The sequence below is a fragment of the Myotis daubentonii genome, chromosome 18 (assembly GCF_963259705.1).
Source record: "Myotis daubentonii chromosome 18, mMyoDau2.1, whole genome shotgun sequence".
In the NCBI taxonomy this organism is placed as follows: domain Eukaryota; kingdom Metazoa; phylum Chordata; class Mammalia; order Chiroptera; family Vespertilionidae; genus Myotis; species Myotis daubentonii.
Genome location: NC_081857.1, coordinates 41,769,761 through 41,789,748, shown reverse-complemented (window position 1 = coordinate 41,789,748; position 19,988 = coordinate 41,769,761). Strand labels below are relative to the sequence as shown.

The 19,988-nt window shown below is 53.2% G+C and overlaps 1 protein-coding gene across 2 annotated transcripts; it reads left to right on the top strand.

The window, feature by feature from the left end:
* The first annotated feature begins 1,391 nt into the window (after window positions 1-1,391).
* On the top strand, window positions 1,392-12,108 carry RTCA (RNA 3'-terminal phosphate cyclase). Of its 2 annotated transcripts, none has more exons than XM_059674269.1 (11): window positions 1,392-1,680; window positions 1,786-1,886; window positions 3,759-3,902; window positions 4,538-4,661; window positions 5,770-5,828; window positions 7,248-7,389; window positions 7,758-7,912; window positions 9,023-9,081; window positions 10,053-10,147; window positions 11,268-11,372; window positions 11,740-12,108. In XM_059674269.1, the coding sequence occupies exons 1-11, from the start codon at window positions 1,636-1,638 to the stop codon at window positions 11,839-11,841; spliced, it is 1,131 nt and encodes a 376-aa protein (XP_059530252.1). In that variant the 5' UTR covers window positions 1,392-1,635; the 3' UTR covers window positions 11,842-12,108. The 2 variants fall into 2 exon arrangements, with proteins under 2 accessions (XP_059530252.1, XP_059530254.1); XM_059674271.1 differs by having other exon boundaries at window positions 1,396-1,680; window positions 7,758-7,882.
* The last annotated feature ends 7,880 nt before the right edge of the window (window positions 12,109-19,988 follow it).

Sequence of the window (19,988 nt, the reverse complement as noted above, 5' to 3'; positions counted from 1 at the left end):
TACAACAATGATTGTAACAGCATTGTTCACAATAGCCAAAAACTGGAAACACCCCCAATTTCCTTCAACAAGTGAATGGATAAATAAAATGTGGCACATCCATATCATGGAGGAGGAGTATTCGTCCTTAACAATGACTGAAGTACTGATTTGTGCTCTAACCTGCATGAACATCAATTTTTTTCAAACTATATTTTTTTATTTTAGAGAGAGGGAGAGAGAAATGTGGGTAGATGTGAGCAACATCGATTGGCTGCCTCCTGTGCGCCCCCTCCTGGGGAGCCAGCCGCTGCAACCTGGGCATGCGCCCTGACCGGGGACTGAACCGGCACCTGCCACCTGCTGGGGACCTTTCCGTGCCTGGAAATGTCCACACTAGGAACATTCTTTTTTTAAAAAAATATATATTTCTTTATTGACTTCAGAGAGGAAGGGAGAAGAAGGGAGAGACAGAAACATCAATGATGAGAGAGAATCATGGATCGGCTGCCTCCTGCACACCCCCCACTGGGGAAGAGCCCACAACCCAGGCATGTGCCCTTGGCCGGAATCGAACCTGGGACCCTTCAGTCCGCAGGCTGACGCTCTATCCACTGAGCCAAGTCGGCCAGGGCAGGAACACTCTTGATCCTCCTGCAAAGTTTCTCCAGGGCGGTGGCTTTTAGCCTGCACTGCACATTCATATCAACTGGGGGTCTTGTCTTATTAACATGCAGCTCCCAATGCAACCGACCAGGGCAGGACCCGAGAGTCTGCACGTCTAAGGAGCTCGAGGTGACACAGCTGCTAGTGGTTAGCCAATGGCATGTGGTTAACAAGGTAAGAGTTTATACCTGAAAATGCACTTGTTGAGACATCGGTTCTATTATATATATCTTTAATTTTAACCACGATCATGAGGAACTGCCAGACTCTTTTCAAAAGTGGCCGCACTATTGTGCGCGCGTCTCGCGAGAGGAAAAGCAATAATAATGAGGAGGGCAATGGGGCGCAAGTTCACATATGTAATACCTTAATCAATAAAGACAAAAAAAAGCAATAATAATACTCGACACCAGGGCACACGCATTTCAAGGGACAGGCTGCGGACGAGGCACCCGGACGGGAGGAGGAGTCGGTGCGTGCAGGCCCGGCCGGGTCTCGCACCCGCAGCTCGAAGAGGCCCCAGCTCCGGGCGCGGCGGGTCGTGGAGGAAACGGGGAAAGCACGGCCGTTCGCACAGGCCTGCGGGGCCGCTGCGGGCCGGTCCCGGGAGAGGCAGGCTCGCAGCCCGCGGCACTGCGGTCCGCGCTCAGGGCACCGCCTTGGGGACGCATTTCCTGCGGCGCTGGGGGCCCCGCCCGGCCGCCGCCCGGATTTGCTGGAATCCGGTTCGTGTCCCCCCCGCCCCCCCGCCCCTCCTCCCCGAGCAGCGCGCGGCGCGCAGGCGCAGTGGCTGCCGGGGGTGCGGACCCGGCGCGAAGCGGGTGGTCTCCGCGGAATCGTGTCCCGGAGCCTCCGATCCTTCCCTCTCCGCCGGCCCCGCGCCCCAGCGAGGACCAGCTTTCGGAGCTGCGGGGCGGGAGCCGGCGTGTCCTCCTCGCCGCGCGCGGTTGGAGGCTGTGCGCCTGCGGGCCGGGCCCCAGGGCGCCCTCCATGGCGGGCCTGCGGGTGGAGGTGGACGGCGGGCTCCTGGAAGGGGTGAGTGCGAGCCCGAGGCCGCGGGGTGGGGTGTGGGGTGTGGGGTGTGGTGGGGAGCTTGGTGGTCTCACCATCTCTCTTGTCTCCGCCCCGCACCCTGCGCAGGGCGGCCAGATCCTTAGGGTGTCCACGGCCCTGAGCTGCCTCCTGGGGCTCCCCTTGCGGGTGCAGAAGATCCGAGCCGGCCGCAGCACGCCCGGCCTGCGGTAATTGGGGGTCTGAGGGCGGACCAAGGGGTCTGGGGGCTAGGGGACAGGCCGTGGGAGGCGGGCTCTGGGGCCTGGGGGATGGCAGGGCCAAGGGGATGCTGGCTGGGAGACTGGGATGGGTGGGCTGGGGCCTGGGGGGTGGCAGGGCCTAGGGGATGGCGGCTGGGAGATGGATGGGGTGGGCTGGGGGGCTGGGCCTTGGAGATGGCTTGGGGCTGGGGACCCAGGAGCCCCCGCAGTGATGCTGAGAAGATCCGGGCAGCAGGGTCCCCGTGTGCAGGCATCAGCCTGGGCTGTTAGCCGTGGCCTGGGTTGTTCGGTCTTGAAACCCTCCAGGGGCAAACTTAGAAAACAGGCCCCCAACCCCCCTCCCCTCTGACAGCTGTCATGGGGGGGGGGGCGAGGACTGAAAGATTTCGTTTGAGGTGATGGGCATATGCCGTGTGCAGATGATGTTTTGTTGACTTGTGCCCTGAAACCTGCGTGATTTTGTGAACCAGTGTCACCCCAAAACATTCAATTAAAAAAACAATCAAAAAGAAAGGAAGAAAACAGGGCCTGTGTCCTCTGGCTAGAGTTGTCTGGTTTCCTAACGAGTTATCTTTTAAAATGCTTCCCCTTCTCCTGGGGCATCGCAGCTGCCTGGGGAGCACGGAGCAGCGGGCAAGACAGGTGAGGCCGATGGGCCTGTGGAGCTGGAGGAAACACACTCTTTGAACAGCACATTTTCAAATCAGAACAGGAAGGGGCTGAGAACTGGGTCCGTCTGCTTTCGTTCAGGCCACTAGGCAGCTGTGATAGGACCAGGACGAGGGCTGCGTGCGGAGAAGGGGAACACGTTGCCCCGGGCCTCGTCCCGTGTGTCTGGAAGCCAGGGATGCCATCCCACAAGGTTCGGGTGGATGCACCTGTTAGAAGAGGACCCAGCTGGAAGCCGGACCGATCCCTCTGTGCGCATTTTGTATGCGGTCTAGAGCTGTCGATCAGATAGCTCTTAGCCTCTTCCTTTACCCACAGGCCATTTTGAAATGATTAAAAGGCAGTGAGTGAGGTGGTGAATATTCACTCCCTGTGCCAGAGTTCGCAGCAACCCCTTTCCAGCAGGGACATCCAATTCATGAAGGTTGCATTAGGCACATTATTGCTTTGCTGGGGCTGCCATCACAACATCCCACAGGCTGGGCGGCCTAAAAACAGAAGTTTATGTTTTCCCAGTTCTGGAGGTCGAAGTTCAAGATCAAGGTGCTGGTGGGGTTGGTTTCCTCCGAGGCCCACAGGGGAGGGTTCTGACCCAGGCCTCTCTCCCTGGCTTGGAGGTGGCCACCCTCTTGCTCTTCTCACGGTCATCCTGCTGTACGGGCACATCCCGGGCGCCTCTGTGTGTCCTGATCTCCCCTTTTCATAAGGACACCATGAGAATGGATTACCGCCTTCACTGCCCCCTTTACCTTAATCACCTCCTTTAGGGGCCTGTCTGCGAATAGAGTCACATTCTCAGGTGCTGGGGGTCAGGGCATCAGCATATGAATCTCAGGGGAACACGGTTCAGCCCCTAACAGGTGCCATAGACTATTCAGGGAAGGGCAAGGGAGAGTGGGGGCACTAGGCAGTTTTATTACTTTCCCTCTTTTGCATACTTCTAATTGACAGCATGTCAGTGTATGTGTTTATAGCTACATGGTCTGGAAGGATCCCTTAAGATGACACCTGCTAGCAGGTCGTCCGGGCGCATAAAACCCCCGAGGAAGCGCTGACCCTGGGAGGTGTCACGGCAGTACCCGGGGGTAGGCCTCGCTGTCCTCCTGCCGGACACGCGGGGCCGTAGGCAGTCGGAATGCACGCGTTTTGATGCAGTGTTTTGATCTAAAGGCCTCAGCACTTATCCGGACTGGAGATGATTCGAGACCTCTGCGCTGGGCAGCTGGAGGGAGCGGACATCGGCTCCACCGAGATAACGTTTACACCCGAGAAGATCCAAGGTGGGAGCCACACGGCCGACACCAAGACGGCAGGGTGCGTGGCTCTTCCTTCCCCCTCAGTCTGGGCTTTGGAGTCAGGCCCGGGTTCACATGCAGGTCCTGCCCGCACCTGGGCACCTGGCTGAGCCCTCCTCAGTTTCAGTTCCCTCACTTTTTAAAATGGAGATAACACACCCACCGTTGAGGGTTTGAGACTTGGGGGACCTAATTGTTTATTAACTGCAGCTATTACATAGCTGGGATTTTCTCGTGTGTATAGCATAGCATATTTGTGTCCCTGCTTTTTGTGAATAGGAATTGCATATGTGAAAACGGCTGTTTTCATGCTGTGTAGTCGTCCCCATCTCTGCCTGGGAGTATACTCCGTTCTTGACTCACAGCTCATTACGAACCCTGTTCTACTGCTTTTAGAATGAACTTGGTTTTCCTTTTTCTCGTTGGAGAAATGGGTTTATCACATGTACATGTCAGGCCAGTTTCTGCGACTATGTCTTTAAGATGGAGGATTTCGTCATTCAGTGACTGAAATGGTTTTTAACTTTAAACTTGAGGGCGTGGACCTGCCGTCCCCGCTGTCTGTGCTTCCGCCAACGGGGATGTGTCAGGATCACCTTCTTGCGGCCCGTCTCGAAGGAAAGCGCAGCTAAGCCCGCTCTGCCTTCCCCTCAGGAGCGTGTGCCTCTTGCTGCAGGTGTCCCTGCCCTGCGTCCTGTTCGCCGCGTCTCCCTCCGAGCTGCGCCTGCGAGGCGGCACCAACGCTGAGATGGCCCCGCAGATCGACTACACGGCCATGGTGAGGGCTCTCGAGGCCGCCGACACACCACGGGGACCTGCGCGCTCCATGTAAATGTATCCGAGTGGTTTTGTGCGCATTCCTGTGTATTTCTTCACGGTGGGCTTATGTTTGCCGTAGATTTAGTGTTGTGGCTTAGGTAGGGTTCATAGTGAACCCTTTAAAAAGCTCAAGAGTCATTATTACATGCATTCTCTTACTTATTATACAAAAATCAGTTCTGGGACTTAGGATTTGGAAGAAAAAAACTCGAAACCAGAATGAAATACTATGATTGACAAGTGTTGCGAGGAGGTGGGGAAAGTGGAGCCCCTGTGCACTGCTGGTGGGAATCCAGTGTGGTACCGCCGCTGTGGGAACAATATGGAGCTTCCTCAAAAAATTAAGAATAGCCCTGACCAGTTTGGCTCAGTGGATAGAGCGTCGGCCTGCGGACTGAAGGGTCCCAGGTTCGATTCCGGTCAAGGGCATGTACCTTGGTTGCGGGCACATCCCCAGTAGGAGGCGTGCAGGAGGCAGCTGACCGGTGTTTCTCTCTCATCCATGTTTCTAACTCTCTGTCCCTCTCCCTTCCTCTCTGTAAAAAATCAACAAAATATATTTTAAAAAAACTAAAAATAAAATGACCGCCTGATCCAGTAATGCAACTTCTGGGTATTTGTCCAAAAGAATTGATAAATTAAGATCTCTGAGAGAACTTGTGTTCGCTGTAGTACTATCCATACTAGCCAAGAAATAACCTAAATGTATGTTATATTTAAAAAAAGCGAGAAGGCGGAATAGAATCCTGTTCAGCAAAACCCCCTGATTCCTTACAGTGCGTTCTAGGGAAAGGGTTAGAAACAGCGGCCTCCCGGGTAAAATGATCATTGGGATCACGGACCCCGAGTTGCGATTTTTATTCTCATGACACAGACTTGCGCAGCCCTGGCTCATGAAATGTTAAACTTTGCACTTCAGCTCCACGCCCCTTATTTTATTTGAAAACTGGAACTAGCCTACACGTTGTTACTAGCTCAGTCTCCGTACGGGGCACTTGTGTCTAATAGATGCACTTGTTGAATCAGTGACTATTGGTTGTTAAGGCGACAATGCTCTGATTTTTCAGGTGTTCAAGCCAATTGCTGAAAAATTTGGTTTCAAGTTTAATTGTGACATTAAGATGAGGTAAGTTGCTTATTTCGCGGCCCTCGGACCCACCACTTAGGGTAAAAATAGTGGAGAGGTCAGACGGCAGAGAACAGCGTCCTGGGCCCACTCTCCTTTATGTCCTGTAGGGAATCTCTGTGCTCTGTGTTTGCCAACAGCAAGCAGCAGGGGCGTGGGCCTGGGAAGCAGGTGCGTGGGATACTCACTCGTTTGCGGGGAGAGAGATTTTCAGGGGAATTCTGCTCTGAGGCGCCTTCCTGTCTAGTGTGAGCCGGGCTCGGAGCGGATCCAGGGCCCACTGCGCCGGCGGCTGGACAGGGACGGGGGGTCACAGGAGGGACCCTCTGCCACAGTCCCTCAGGGTGCTTTTCCAAGAGAAAGGCCACATTTCTTGCGATGACGCTGAAGTCTTGTTCCAACGTACCTTCTGGCTTCACTGTCCCCCTCTTTTTTTTTAAAAAAAAAACACACAATATTTTTATTAACTTCAGAGAGGAAGGAAGAGGGAGAGACAGAAACATCAGTGATGAGAGAGAACCATGGGTCGGCTGCCTCCTGCACACCCCCTACTGGGGGTTGAGCCCACAACCCGGGCCTGTGCCCTGACCGGGAATGGAACCCTGACCTCCTGGTTCATAGGCCGACGCTCAACCACTGAGCCGCGCCGGCCGGGTTCACTGTTCCCCTCTTCCTTTCCACATCCTGTGTGTCCTGATTATGCGACCGCCTGCTATTCCTTAACCCTGCTTGTGCCTTCACACTTGTGTGTCGTCATTCATGTTTTTCCTCCCCTGCTCTCCTAAAAGTTGGAATCCTGTATTTCTTTCCAGATGAAACTTGCAATTTCTTGTGTGACTTGTCCGCGAGTTCATATCCGCACCTCTGGTGTGGGCCTCACAGCCTGGCTCCCGCCGTGTGAGGGGCCGTAGCCTCCCCGACGGGGAGCGCCTTGTGGACCGGAGCCCTGCGCCCTCCCCCGCGGGTTCTCAGCGTCTCCTGTCGAATCAGTTGTGTTGGTGTTCAGCTCCTTAAACACTCACATTCTTCACTGAGCACCTACTACACGCCACGCGTTGTTTTAGGCACTGGAACGTGGCAGGCGCAAAAGAGACACGGCCCTACCTCAAGGTTTTATTCTGAAACAACCCTGCGCAGGATCGCCTCCTGCCTGGAGGAAAACGTCCCCCGCCTGTCCCCCTGAGCCCTTGGGATGCGGCTGGTGCGACTGGGGAGCTGAGCTTGCGTTTTATTTCATTGAAGTAGTGCCTTGGTGATGGAGGCTACCCTATTGGGCAGCAGAGGTCTCAAAGGGGGCTTGGAAGTTTTAACCAGCATTTCTGTGGTTGGATATCATCCCCATGTTATTACCTGGTAAATATCGAGCTTTATTTGTGTCATGTAATCAGGGTATGTGAGTGTTCGTCATGCTTTTTTTAGGGGCTACTACCCAAAAGGGGGTGGTGAAGTGATTGTCCAAGTGTCTCCAGTGAAACAGCTGAACCCGATAAACATAACCGAGCGTGGCTCTGTGACGAAGATATCCGGGAGGGCTTTTGTGGCCGGCGCTTTGCCATTTAAAGTAAGTCGTCCATTTTTTAAAAATTATTATTATTTTTTATTGATTTCCGAGAGGAAGGGAAATGGCGAGAGAGATAGAAACATCAATGATGAGAGAGAATCATTGATCTAAAGTAAGTCGTCCAGATGTTCTTAGCAGTGTGTGAAGTCTTGATAAGTATTCTAGCAACTAAACTTAGAAATGATTAGAAGAATTAATTTGTTAATCTTTTTATTAAAAATTTTTTTCTTACAGTTCTGTGCTCTCTGCTCATGCAAATCAAGCCTTTCTGTAACGCACATAGAAGTTGTTTGTCTCGAAGGTGTGAAGACAGTTGTCACAATGATCGTGAACTTGGTTTACTCTGCATTTCTGTTTCGCCAAAACAGGTAGCGAAGGAGATGGCGGCGGCGGCCGTGAGGTGCCTCCGGAAGGAGTTCAGGGACCTGTACGTGAACATCCAGCCGGTGCAGGAGCCCCGGGACCACGCCTTCGGCAATGGCAGTGGCATCATGTGCGGCCCCGGGCTTTCTCCCAGACCTGGGTTGAAATAACTGTCTCATTCACGTGCAAGATTTGGAGGGTGGTTTGTTTGTGCCTTTTGTTGAAGTTTATCGAGTTAAGGAGATCTATTTTAAAGGGCATTTACACCTGAAACAGCTGTGCAGTGAATGAAGGTGATTATATTCAGAATTTTTTCTGAGGATGGTTTGCCTTCATTGCATTGTCTGTATGGTGAACTTCAGCGCCGACGCTCATCAGAAGTCAGCCTTTGAAGCTGACCTGGGAGAACTATTTCCTGTTGCTTTTCTGTACCTCAGTGTGAAGTCAGTTGACAAACGAATATTAGATATGGCCAAGATCTTTTAGAAAAGAAATAGAGCCCTAGCTGGTTTGGCTCAGTGGATTGAGCATTGGCCTGTGGACTGAGAGGTCCCGGGTTCGATTCCGGTCAAGGGCATGTACCCCAGTTGCAGGATCCTCCCTGGCCTGGACCCCTCCCTGGCCCTGGTCGGGGAGTGTGAAGGAGGCAACCAGTTGATGTGTTTCTCTCACCTTGATGCTTCTCCTTGTCTTTCCCTCTCTCTTCCACTCTCTTTAAAAATCAATGGAAAAATATCCTCAGGTGAGGATTAAAGAAAAGAAATAGAAATGTAACTACTCTATTAATCTAATTAGGAGTTAGTGATTTGCGTGTTATAAAAATGCTTATTTGAGGTGTAAAAGTCTCTTTTGTGGGTATTTAAATGTTAAGGTCTTTTTCGGAGTTACTGCTAACGGGGTTATAGTAAATGCGTGCTCTAGTGTGGTAACACTGTCTGAAACCTAAAATGAGACCCAGCATCCCTGTGGAAAGACCTTCCCATTTAAGGTCACCCCTGACTGCTGTACGGCGCAGTGTGGCTGTGGGGCGGCAACACCTCGTGCGGGATGGGCCTCCCCTGGGGGTGGTTGGCATCGAGGGTGAGGGCCCTCCCGCCTCCCCGAGGATGGAGAACGCCAATCACGCTGCTCTCCATGGGAAGCACTCACTTTGGCCGCGTACCAGCCAGATCTCATTCTCCCCGTCGGCCCGCGGCTGCCCTGTGTCCTGCTGGCATGTCCGCGAGGGTCTCGGTGGCTCGGGCGCTCATGCTCTTCTCTTCCTCCGCAGCGTGGTGGCTGAGACGTCCACGGGCTGCCTGCTGGCAGGGTCAGCGCTGGGCAAACGAGGTACAAACGAAGGGGGTCCCCCGTGCCCAGCGCCAGTTAAACTCTCCACTTCTCTGGCGCGAGGAGTGCTGGGTGGCAGGCCGAAAAGGGTATGGTTGACTGGTTCTGTTTTAGAGTCCGTTACATTTTCAGTCTTCCCCCAGCTTTACACTTTGAAAGATTTGAAACCCATAGAAGAGTTGCAGGGCTAGTGAGCGCCCCACCCTGTTCTCACTGCCCCCCCCCCCGCGCACCCCCCCCCAACTCCCGTCCTGAACATCGAGCTGCAGGATCTCTGAAGATGGCAGCATCATCACAGCACCATCCTTACGCCCAGGAAGGTGTCTGTCACCTACAGACGTCACCAGCAGCCTCCAAAGTCCCTTAGTGCAACGTGGGGTTTTCAAAAACACTTATTTTTATTGATGTCAGAGAGGAAAGGAAAGGGAGAGAGAGAAACATCAATGATGAGAGAGTATCATTGATCGGCTGACTCCTGCACGCCCCCCCCTCCCTCCCCCCCGGGAATCTAGCCCGCAACCCGGGCCTGTGCCCTGACCAAGAATTGAACCGTGACCTTCTGGTTCATAGGTCGACGCTCCACCACTAGCCACTCAGGCCGGGCGCATTTTCTTGTTTTATTATCTTTTTAAAGCACAGACAGCATTTGGTCATCACGTCTGTTGAGTTCCTTTTTGCTACAGAATAGTCTCTTCACCATTTCCCCCCCTTTGGTGATATTGACATTTTAAAAGTCCAGACCATTTTCTCATAAGATTTCCCACCTCTGGGTTTGCTTGATCATCTCGTGGTTAGACAATCATACGCCGAGTGTCCAGAAGATTAAATACAGAAAAGCTCCTGTCCGGGAAGTCACACTGCCTGAGTGGAGAGGCCTGAAGAATGTCAGGCGTAGCCATGCTGACGGGCATCTGCGAGTTCCGGTTTTGGCCGCTCCGTTAATGCAGGTTTTTTTACTCCGTGCCCCGTAGGTGTCAATGCAGACAAGGTTGGCATCGACGCTGCCGAGATGCTCCTGGCAAACCTGAGGCACGGCGGGGCCGTGGACGAGTACCTGCAAGACCAGGTAGTGGCTTCCGGGGCCAGCCTTGGAGCCTGTTGGATCTGAGCGCTCGGTAGTTGCGTTGAGTGTACATGTTCATACTGACGGTCAGGCCCCGCCTGGCGTGGCTCAGTTGAGTGAGTTATTACAGTATTATCCTGGAATTTGTTCCTCGGATTCCAGACCTCACCACGTGACCTGGCTGCAGCACTTGGCACAGCCCATCACCCTTCCCTCCTGAAGTACTTCCTCCCGTGGTGCTGATACACTGTCTTCCTGTCTCAAGGCCATCTATCCAGTCTCTTTGCTGGCTCGTCACTGTTGACATTCCCATCATCTCACCCTGAGCTGTTGGGGAGCCCGGGGCTCGGGCTCACCCCTCTTTTCTGGGTCTGCATTCACTCCTGGGTGACTCTGCCCCGTCTCATGGGTTAGTTCCATTGCACTGACAGCTCTCAGGCCTCCGTCCCCGGCCCCGTCTTGCTCCTCACCCCGTCACTCACGCCTGCAGCGCCTCCTCTCGGAAGTGCCGTGGCCTCTCTACCCGGACACGCCGGCTCCCACTGAGAAACCAGTGACTATTTCCAAGCATCTCCCGTGGCCCACTGTCTTGAGAGATTTTCCTCCTGCCACACTTTTCTCTTCTCCATCTCAAGCCAGCAGCCTCCCTTTAGAAACTGTTCCTCTGGCTCTTGACCAGTTTCTTAAGACCGTTTCCCTTACCGCCAGTCCCTTCCTTCCGGCCCAGGTCTACGCCACCCTCGCCGTAATTCTGAATTAGAGTGTTGATTTACCGGTTAGAAGGGTGTACTCTTAGAGGGTGGAAGAAGCCTGTCATATTATGTAGACCAGCCCGTGCAGGTAGTTGGTCTGATTAACTGTTGCCTTTCAGCAATAGTTTATTCTTAAGCATTAATTTTTAAAAAAATCTATATTGAGGACTGCTGTGGAACAGTTTGATACCACACTATAGACTTTGGGTGACGCGGGTTTTCTGTCATCTTCTTAGGGTTTTGGAAACCTGAAGAAATAGGAATTCTTTCAGCTGCTATGATTTCTGGTGTTTATATGTGGGAAGCAAGGGAATTTTAACTCCAATATTAGCCGCTGTGTGAGATGTTTCTTCTTTACTCCTTTTCCATAGCTGATCATTTTCATGGCACTGGCCAACGGAGTTTCCAGAATAAAAACAGGACCCGTGACACTCCACACGCAGACGGCTATACATTTTGCTGAACAGCTAGCAAAGGTGAGCAGAAGTAGTAGCTGATTTTTATCATAGCCGGTTTGGTACCATTAAAATCATGGTACAGATTTTAATAAACAGAAACCCAGTTGTCTTTATACATTTTATATTATTTTATAAAACTACATTATAAAGACTGTAGTAAGGTGGACACATGCTCCATGTTACTGAAAAAGGCAAGAAATGAAGCTGTGTGCATCAACTGTAAAAAGGTCAGAGAACCAATTTTAAGAGAGAAGAAAAAATACTTAAATGCTTAATTAAAAAAAAAAATTTAAAAGGTCTTTGATGTTAGCTACCCACCTGTTGAAGCCCATGGAGCTGCGGGCACTTCCTATCACCTGCGCACTGAGCTCTCCCCTGGTTTCAGGCTAAATTCACGGTGAAGAAATCAGAAGAGGAAGGAGACGCCTCGAAAGACGCCTACATCATCGAGTGCCAAGGGGTCGCGATGACGAATCCAAACCTGTAGGGGCTGTGCCTGGGGGACGGCCCGCGGCGACCTATTGCGCTGACTCATGTCGTAAATACCGCAGGACCGCGCATCGGGAGTCCTTGCTGGCGAACCCACTGAAACTCCAGGCGGAGTACAGAGTGTTCTAGATCTGCGGGGCCGCGCCGTCCCATTCGTCTGACTCAGAATGTCCCCGGCACGCGGACCGGGAGCTGTCCGCCGGTGGGTGTCTGACAGCTGATCTCAGTGTGAACGTGTTGGTATAAAATCTTCTGTTCCCCCGGAGTACGTGTGCTTTCCTTTCTTACTTAATAAATGGAGTCGGGGATGCCGAGGTGCCCGTGATACCTGCGTGGTCTGATCGCTGCGCCGAGTCTCACGCACCGCGTGAATGGACCGCTCCCCGCTCACGCCCTCGCTGTGTCCACGACTCAGTGAGCGTCGTCTCATCCTAACTCCACGCACCCTCTCCCTCGCCCTCGCCGGGCCCGGGGTAACACGCCGGCGCCGAACCTGTTGGGCGTGTTGTGAAAGCCAAACAAGGAGAATTGCAGGACCTGGGCCCCAGCTCTGTTACTGTTCCGCTCGCAGGACGAACTGGCCGAGTGTCTCGGAACGCAGCGTGCCTTCCATCGCCCGGCATTCTCACAGCCCCGGGCGCTCCCACGCTTAGGTTACTTCCTGCCCTGTGAGCAGTGGGAACCAGTTTGGTGTCTGAGCTAAGCGGGCTGAACTGTGCTGTAGTGAGGGATGCACTGAAACTTGGTTCCGTCTGGGACTTCAACCCGTGATGATGAAAACAGTCCACGACATAGATCAGAGGGTGGCGTTACCACACATTCAGGAAGCGCTGAGCTGGTCTGTACAGAACAGTCGAGCGAAGTACATTTGTTATGCTTAACTGTACAGTAATTGAGGAAGGAAGGGAGGGAGAGATTGGAAGGGAGGAACAATAGGAAAGCAATACATGGAAAATGTTCAAGGCAGCTGACTAATGGGAATGAGGGAGCTGTGTACACAGGGGTGGGCAAAAGCAGGTGAAATCCCAGCCATCATTACCTAACAGATAAGTCCTAAGGATAGTAACAAGATAATAACGAATAATAGAAAGACAAATAATACAAATGAATAATAAAATAGTGAAGAAATAATAATACAAGAATAAACTTTCGTGTACTCACAACTGTAAACCAACCTTTGCCCACCCCTGTAGATACTGCTGCTGCTTTCCGTTTTTTCCCCATTTTCCAAATCATGTAGTTGGGGTAATACATTAAGACGTAAGGCGATTGAAGGCGGTTTCTAGGCTGCGCTCCTGAAGAGCTGTGTCCTGGCTAAGACAGCCCAGCGCGAGGCGCCTCCGCGTTCATCACGAACCTGTTATCTCAGACGCCTGGGGACTGGCTGTGCAGCCGCCGGTCGGAGCCACCTGTCCGGGACTCGGGCTTCTCCAGGGGCAGCGTGCACCAGCGTCTCAGGGCGGCCTACACAGATGCCGCTCCCAGGCTGCCCGCTCAGCCCTCTAGAATTCTGACGGGGTAACTGGGGGGAGACCCAGGAGTCTCTATGTTTCTAAAAGGGCCCCGAGGCGAGCGACTGGTTTGGCCTGGCCACCTGACACCCTGGGAGGAGCACTGGCCCCAGGAGGCTCCAGGCTGGGGCACAGCTGGTAGAATCCACGCCTGACATGGGAAGAAAGGTGCAGGCCGATTGTTACCCCGTTGTCATAGGATCAGATTCCAGAAACTCAAGTAGGAAGGCAGCCCCCAATCCCTGCTCGCCTCTGCTCAGCATTGATTCAAAGTGCAGCACGTCCCTCCTCGCGCTCAGGTTACCAGCCTCGGTGTGCGGGGGGTCCTGCCGGCGGGAGAAAGGCCAGGCCGCAGCATGACGCTCTCTTCCCGACCATGTCACGGCCCCGCCAGGCCCCGCCAGAGCCAACAGACAAGCAGATGCGAGTTTGCCGACAGCTCCACCGCTTCCTAGTTGTCAGCTTAGGTGAGTTAACCAGCCCTGGAGCCTTAGCTTTTCAGGGGACCCTATTTTTTGATCGCTTACAGAAGTATCAGTTGAGTTGAAATGCTTAGAACTGTTAGATTTCCATTCTTTTATAAAATTACTAGAGCCCCAGTGCACGAAATTCAGGCACTGGTAGGGTCCCCAGCCGGGGTCCCCTCCTTTCCCCCAGCCGGCCCCACCCCCTGGTCGAACTCCTGGACAACTCCCGGTTGAGGGGATAATTTGCATACTATGCTTTTATGATACAGGATGAGGACTAGAATCTGATATTCTTTTTAAAAAAATATGTTTTCACTTATTTCAGAGAGGAAGGGAGAGAAGGAGAGAGAGAGAAACATCAATAATGAGAGAATCATTTGGTCAGCTGCCCCCTGCACGCCCCCTACTTGGGATGGAGCCTGCAACCCGGACACGTGCCCTGACCGGGAACCGAACTGTGACCTCCTGGTTCATGGGTCAACTCTCAACCACTGAGCCACACACTGGCCGGGCAGAGTCTCTGATATTCTTCCCAGCTCTACCATTCTTTGTATAGTCTACCAGGATCCTATTTCTAGTGTAAGTGGAAACATTCGGGTCCTTGCAGAACACATAAAGTCACAATGTTGAGATAAAGAAAGCCATTAGAATCATTCTGCTGCCTTGGGCAGGACATTTTTAAACAACCCATGTATTCCTCCACCGAATAGGGCAGTGCCTGCTGCAGGTGACATGAGACCGCAGGGTGAGGCCGCCTCCGGAACCGAAGGCAATCTTCGCAGCTACCCGCCCCCCCCCCCGGCCCCCAAGAGCAGCCTTATCAGGCAGATTCTGGTGAATGTCCTCAGCGGACTTTCTGTCTCGGAAAAGACTGCCCATTGATGCGAAACCCGAGGTCCGTCACGCCGCGTCGCAGCGGGCGGCTCCCCAGTGGGCCGTGTGAAGAACCAATGACGTCGAATTCCTAAGGCGCTTTTGAGCCGAAATAGGGCACGGCGTCTCATCTCACTCCGGTCCTGGCTCGGGTTTCGCCCCCTCCGTCACCCCAGAGAACACAAAGGGGAAAGGTTCCCTCTCCAGGCCGGGAGCCTGGAACCCTGCCCTTTCCCACCCTCTCACCTTTCTGGCCGCCTGGTCCCCTCCCACACGCAGTGGGTAGGCGTGTGCAGACAGCCAACCTTGATGGCATGGAGGGGTTCTCAGGCACTAACGCTTGCAGTTGAGATATTTTTCTCCAGTGCCCTTCACATCTCTCAGCTGGCTTTGCATATTCAACCTCTCAGTTATTCATTCTTTAAAAAAAAATGATTTTAGAGGGAGGGAGGAAGGGAGAGAGACAAACATCGATTTGTTATTCTATGCATTCATTGGTTGATTTTTTTGTTGTTGTTAATCCTCACCCGGGGATATTTTTCCATTGATTTTTAGAGAGAGTGGGAGGGAGGGAGAAAGACAGAAATAGAGAAACATCGACGTGAGAGAGACACATTGAGTGGTTGCCTCCTGCATGCACCCCGACCAGGGCCAAGGATCGGGCCTACCACCTACATACGTGCACTTGACTGGGATCAAACCCAGGACCCCTCTGTCTGCAAGCCGATGCCCTATCCTCTGAGCCAGACCAGCTAGAGCCATTGGTTGATTCTTGCATGTGCTCTGACCAGGGATGGAACCTACAACTGTGGCATGTCAAGGCAGTGCTCTAACCAACTGAGCCACCCAGCCAGGGCCCGCTGAGCACTCTCGCCACATGGACTTGCAGGTGTAGAGTACCAAGCAGGTACTCTTTAAAAATATATATATATTTTTTTATTGATTTCAGAGAGGAAGGAGGAAGGAGAGGGAGAGAGAGAGATAGAAACATCAATGATGAGAGAGAATCATTGATCGGCTGCCTCCTGCACGCCCCCTACTGGAGATCGAGCCCGCAACCCAGGCATGTGCCCTTGACTGGAATCGAACCTAAGACCCTTTGAACCTGGGACCCTTCAGTCTGCAGGCCAACGCTCTATCCACTGAGCCAAACCAACCAGGGCCCAAGCAGGTATTCTTCTTGGCATCCACTTAGCACCGAGGTCTCCATAGAGACCTCACTCCCTGGAGCTTGGTTACTCTCATGGCCCTCCCCGCTTTTCCATCCTGTGGGCCTGTCTGTTCCCTGGACGCCTTGCCCTCACCCTGGGAGGCGGTGAGTAGCGTCATTGAGTCTAGACGGAGCAGAGCAGGTAAGGGAACCAGGCTCAGGGAAGCCATGGACAGGGCCGGAACGAGTCACAATAGAGAAGGAAGGGCTCCTCCAGTCACACGGTGGGAAAACGTGTCCGAGAGTCAGGGGTCATGGCCACGTCACAGGCCAAACCAGGAGAGCGCCCAGGACACCAGAAGCAGATGCGGAGCTCCCCAGGCGAGACCGCGGACCCGAGCTGCAGGCTTCTGCAGAGGGAAACCCTGGCAGTGCCTCCCAGCTGTCCTGCTGAGTTCTTGTTGTCTGAGGGGTCCAGGCGCCCGAATTTCCCACCCAGCGCCCAGCGCTGAACTCCCCCGACCCCTCCGGAAGGCCGGGGTTCCACCCTGCTGGGCTCCCCATCCCCGCGGTCCCCGAAATCCACTAGATCCACGCGGTCCACGTGGTCCACGCGCTGGCTGTTGGCGAAAGCTGCCGGATGCTTCCACATGCCCTTGACTGGGGTATCGTGTCCTTTCCCGCCCTGGAGATGGTGTTTTCTCTGTAAAGACCCTGGATAATCTGTTTTCCCGTCTTCTTACTCTTGGCGTTTCTGACACTGATATTCTTTGGATTCTTCCTCACGGGTTTCTCTCTCTTCCTCCTCTTTGCCTCCTTTGTCATCAGTAGATCCTGTCGCACTCACTTCTCCCCCTCTTCCCGGCAGGTGCCTTGTCATTCGCTTAGCGTCCTCCCCACTTTTCCCTCCCAGCTCCTCACAGCCCCGCTTCCCGCGCCTCCCGGGACCAGCCGTCTTAGGTGCTGCAGACGTGACCTCACAGTTTGGCTCACATACGTCGTCAGCCTGCTCACCGTGGCTCCCACGCTGATGGAAGTTTTATTGTCCTGCCTGGGAATTGCAGTGTCTGTAACAAACGGTGTGCTCTAGACAAGAATCTTTAAATGTTTGCTTTTCCAATTCAGTGACTGTTTTAAAAATTAATATGTGCACATTCAGGATCATCTGAGTGCCATCGTACGGCCACACGCTGTCACACAATCCCAGCGTTCACACTCGCACATGTAATTGCCTGGCACCACAGAGAACAAGGGGACTCAACATGTGACTGCGTGTTTGAACACAGCGGAGGCTGAATGACATCATGGGACATGGTGCAGACGGATGTTTTCCAGGGACTTAAACACACAGGACGAAGGGAGGAGCGAGTCACCGCTGCCCGAGGCAGGCAGACCTGTTTGGAGCGAGGACTGCTGTGCCCAGTTCAAGGCAAACCACCTCCTCAGGCACCTGCAAGCTGCCATTAAAATAATGCTGTTCATCTGAGCAAGTGTTACTCGCTTTTGGATTTGCCTATAATTAATTTATAAAATTTAAAGCCTAGTTGTATAAGAGTCATGTACATACAAGGGATTTGTAACTATTATTTATTAAAATATATTTTTATTGATTTCAGAGAGGCAGGGAGAGGGAGAGAGAGAGAGAGAGAAACATGAAGGATGAGAGAGATTCATGGATGGGCTGCCTCCTGCACGCCCCCCACTGGGGTTCAAGCCCGTAACCCGGGCCTGTGCCCTGACTGGGAATCAAACCCTGACCTCCTGGTTCATAGGTCGATGCTCAACCACTGAGCCAGGTCAGCTGGGCCGTAGCTATCTGTTATCTGTGGATATTTACAGGACACATAACCAACATGTTTGTCAGGCTCCTGTTTCCAGCCGGGCTGCGGAACAGGTGCTAGGTGCGCCCTTCTGCCTGAGAACACTTGGAAAGCGAACAGAACGTATGGGGCGGTCATGCTCGAGACGTTGCCCATCAGCCATGAAGGAGATGCTGTCTGAGCTGAAGGGCAGGCACCGGGAGCCCATGACTGCTCCGCTCCTGCGAGGAGAAAGCTTCCAGGCCGGGGCAGGGCGGGGAGCCCCAGAACCTGGTGAACTCACTGAGCGGAGGGTGTGGACTGAGAGCCTGAGGAGACCTGGAGGGTTCAAGTCCGCACCACAGAGTCCTGGAGAGGAGAGAGAGGAGCCCAGAGACCTGCAGAGGGTCCCTCAGGTGCTCAGCAGAGCACTGACGAGCGCACGCACGTGAGCAAGTTCCTGGGGCCGCGACCAGTCACCTGAGAGGGTGAGAGGGAACAGCACTTGGCGCTCACACACCTGCCCACTGCGCCCCAGCCCCCACCCCCGCACCCCCCACCCCCACCTTGTGAGAAAACGGCCTAGTTCACAGAGCATTGTCCAGAGCACTCAGATGGTCACTCCAGAAGTGGGGCAGAGCTAGTCCTAGAACAAATGCTGACTGGTGCCCCCTAACACATTTAAAAGACCCCCGAAAGGGCGCACCTGCCTCCCACTAACTTCACTGTGGCCCGGAACCAATCTCAGGGATGTTTACAAGGACACGGACATATCAGCCCCCAATAAGGGAAAAAACCGTAGAGTCTGGCATCCAATCAGAAATCGCCAGGCGATCCATGCTGCAGGAAAACAGAACCCGCCATTATAAGCAAGCTCACTATGGATGTGTAAAAGGGAAAAAGGCGCAGAGCCCAGAGAATATCCATTTTAGCTGAATGAAGGCCGGGGGGACGGTAAAGGGGCCGTGAAGGAAGCGGTAGGGGCAGGTGACGGCTTTGCGAGGCTGTGTGTCTGTTTACCAGTTTATTTCCCAGCGGCGGGCAGCTGGGGATTCAGGAATCCGCCACCGTGTGCTTCAGAAACATCACGCCATCACCTGATGCAGTTGCATCACTTTTTGGGGCTCCTCTGGAAATAGCAGATGCTCCCTTGAAAATTCTGTCTGCTGAGCTTTGGGACGCTCGTGTTATTTTATAGCATATTTCAGTTGTTCTCTACGTAATCACAGCTGCCTCTTCGGTGGGCCCAAAGCGCTTCTGCCCGTTCGTGGCGTTTCCCAGGCAGCTGCTGGGTCTGAGCTGCTGTCAGCTGCTCGCTGGGACTCTGCGGGCTCAGCCCTCGCCGGGATTTGCTGCCGGCCTCCTTGCTCACTGGCCTATTTGGCCCCAGTCCTCGGGCTGGGCCTTTGGCGCTGTTTCCCCGGGGAAGATCAGGTGTTTGGCCTTCGGCTCTGAGCCCTGAAGTCTGTGGAAAGGGTGCTCCGGCCTCCCGCCGCCCGGGACCCTGGCCCAGCTTGTCGCAGCGTTGTTTCTCGTCACTGGTGAGTGTGTGATCCGTGCTTACCTCCTCTGCGTGTTGACTGGAGTCAAAGAGTGAGGAAACCTAACCGCTACGCAGAGTTATCTAACAACATGAAAAAGCTGGAGTGTGTTCATTCACTCATCGTCCATCCATCCATTCATTCATTCACTCATTCACTCATCCATTCATTCATTCTTTCACCTATCATTCATTCATTCATTGTCCATTGTGTGCCAGGCACTGAAAACACGTAGGTAAAAAGGACAGACATTGTCCATCTTTACACAGAGTTGAATGAAGGGCAAGGGAGGAAGTAATTTTAAGGCAGCCTTCTGCATTGTGGTTTGTGTATCATTTAGTTATATGGTGAATGTAGTGGATGGGACATGTAGGCGAGAGTGACATGACAAAGATGGTGTGTCCTTACGCGGCTATTCCTGGCTCCAGCACAGAGGCCCTGGCAATTCTGGAGACAGTTTGGTTGTCACAGCCGGGACGATGGATGTGGTGGGTAGGTGTCAGCGCTGCTATCGAGTCCAAAATGGCAGCTGGATGAGGTTGGGAATCCCTGGCCAGTGTCCGCATCAGTCCTTGTGTTTCTGAGAGAGCAACTGTCGGGAAAGGTCCTGTTAGCCTGGTATTGATGGGTATAGCCAATGGCTGGTATTTATTATCATTAGCGCTCTTAGCGTGGTATTGGTGGGTACAGCCAACGGCTGGTATTTATTATCATTAGCACTCTTAGCCTGGTATTGATGGTTATAGCCAATTTCTGGCATTTATTAGTATCAGCGCTCTTCTACGAATGGAGAAACGTGCCCAG

Bases quoted from the DNA above. Each gene is read 5' to 3' on its own strand.
- RTCA (XM_059674269.1), top strand. From the start codon at position 1,636: ATGGCGGGCCTGCGGGTGGAGGTGGACGGCGGGCTCCTGGAAGGG. The intron at 7,913-9,022 runs GTTGAAATAACT...CTTCCTCCGCAG, and splicing joins GGGCTTTCTCCCAGACCTGG to CGTGGTGGCTGAGACGTCCA. The intron at 9,082-10,052 runs GTACAAACGAAG...CGTGCCCCGTAG, and splicing joins GTCAGCGCTGGGCAAACGAG to GTGTCAATGCAGACAAGGTT.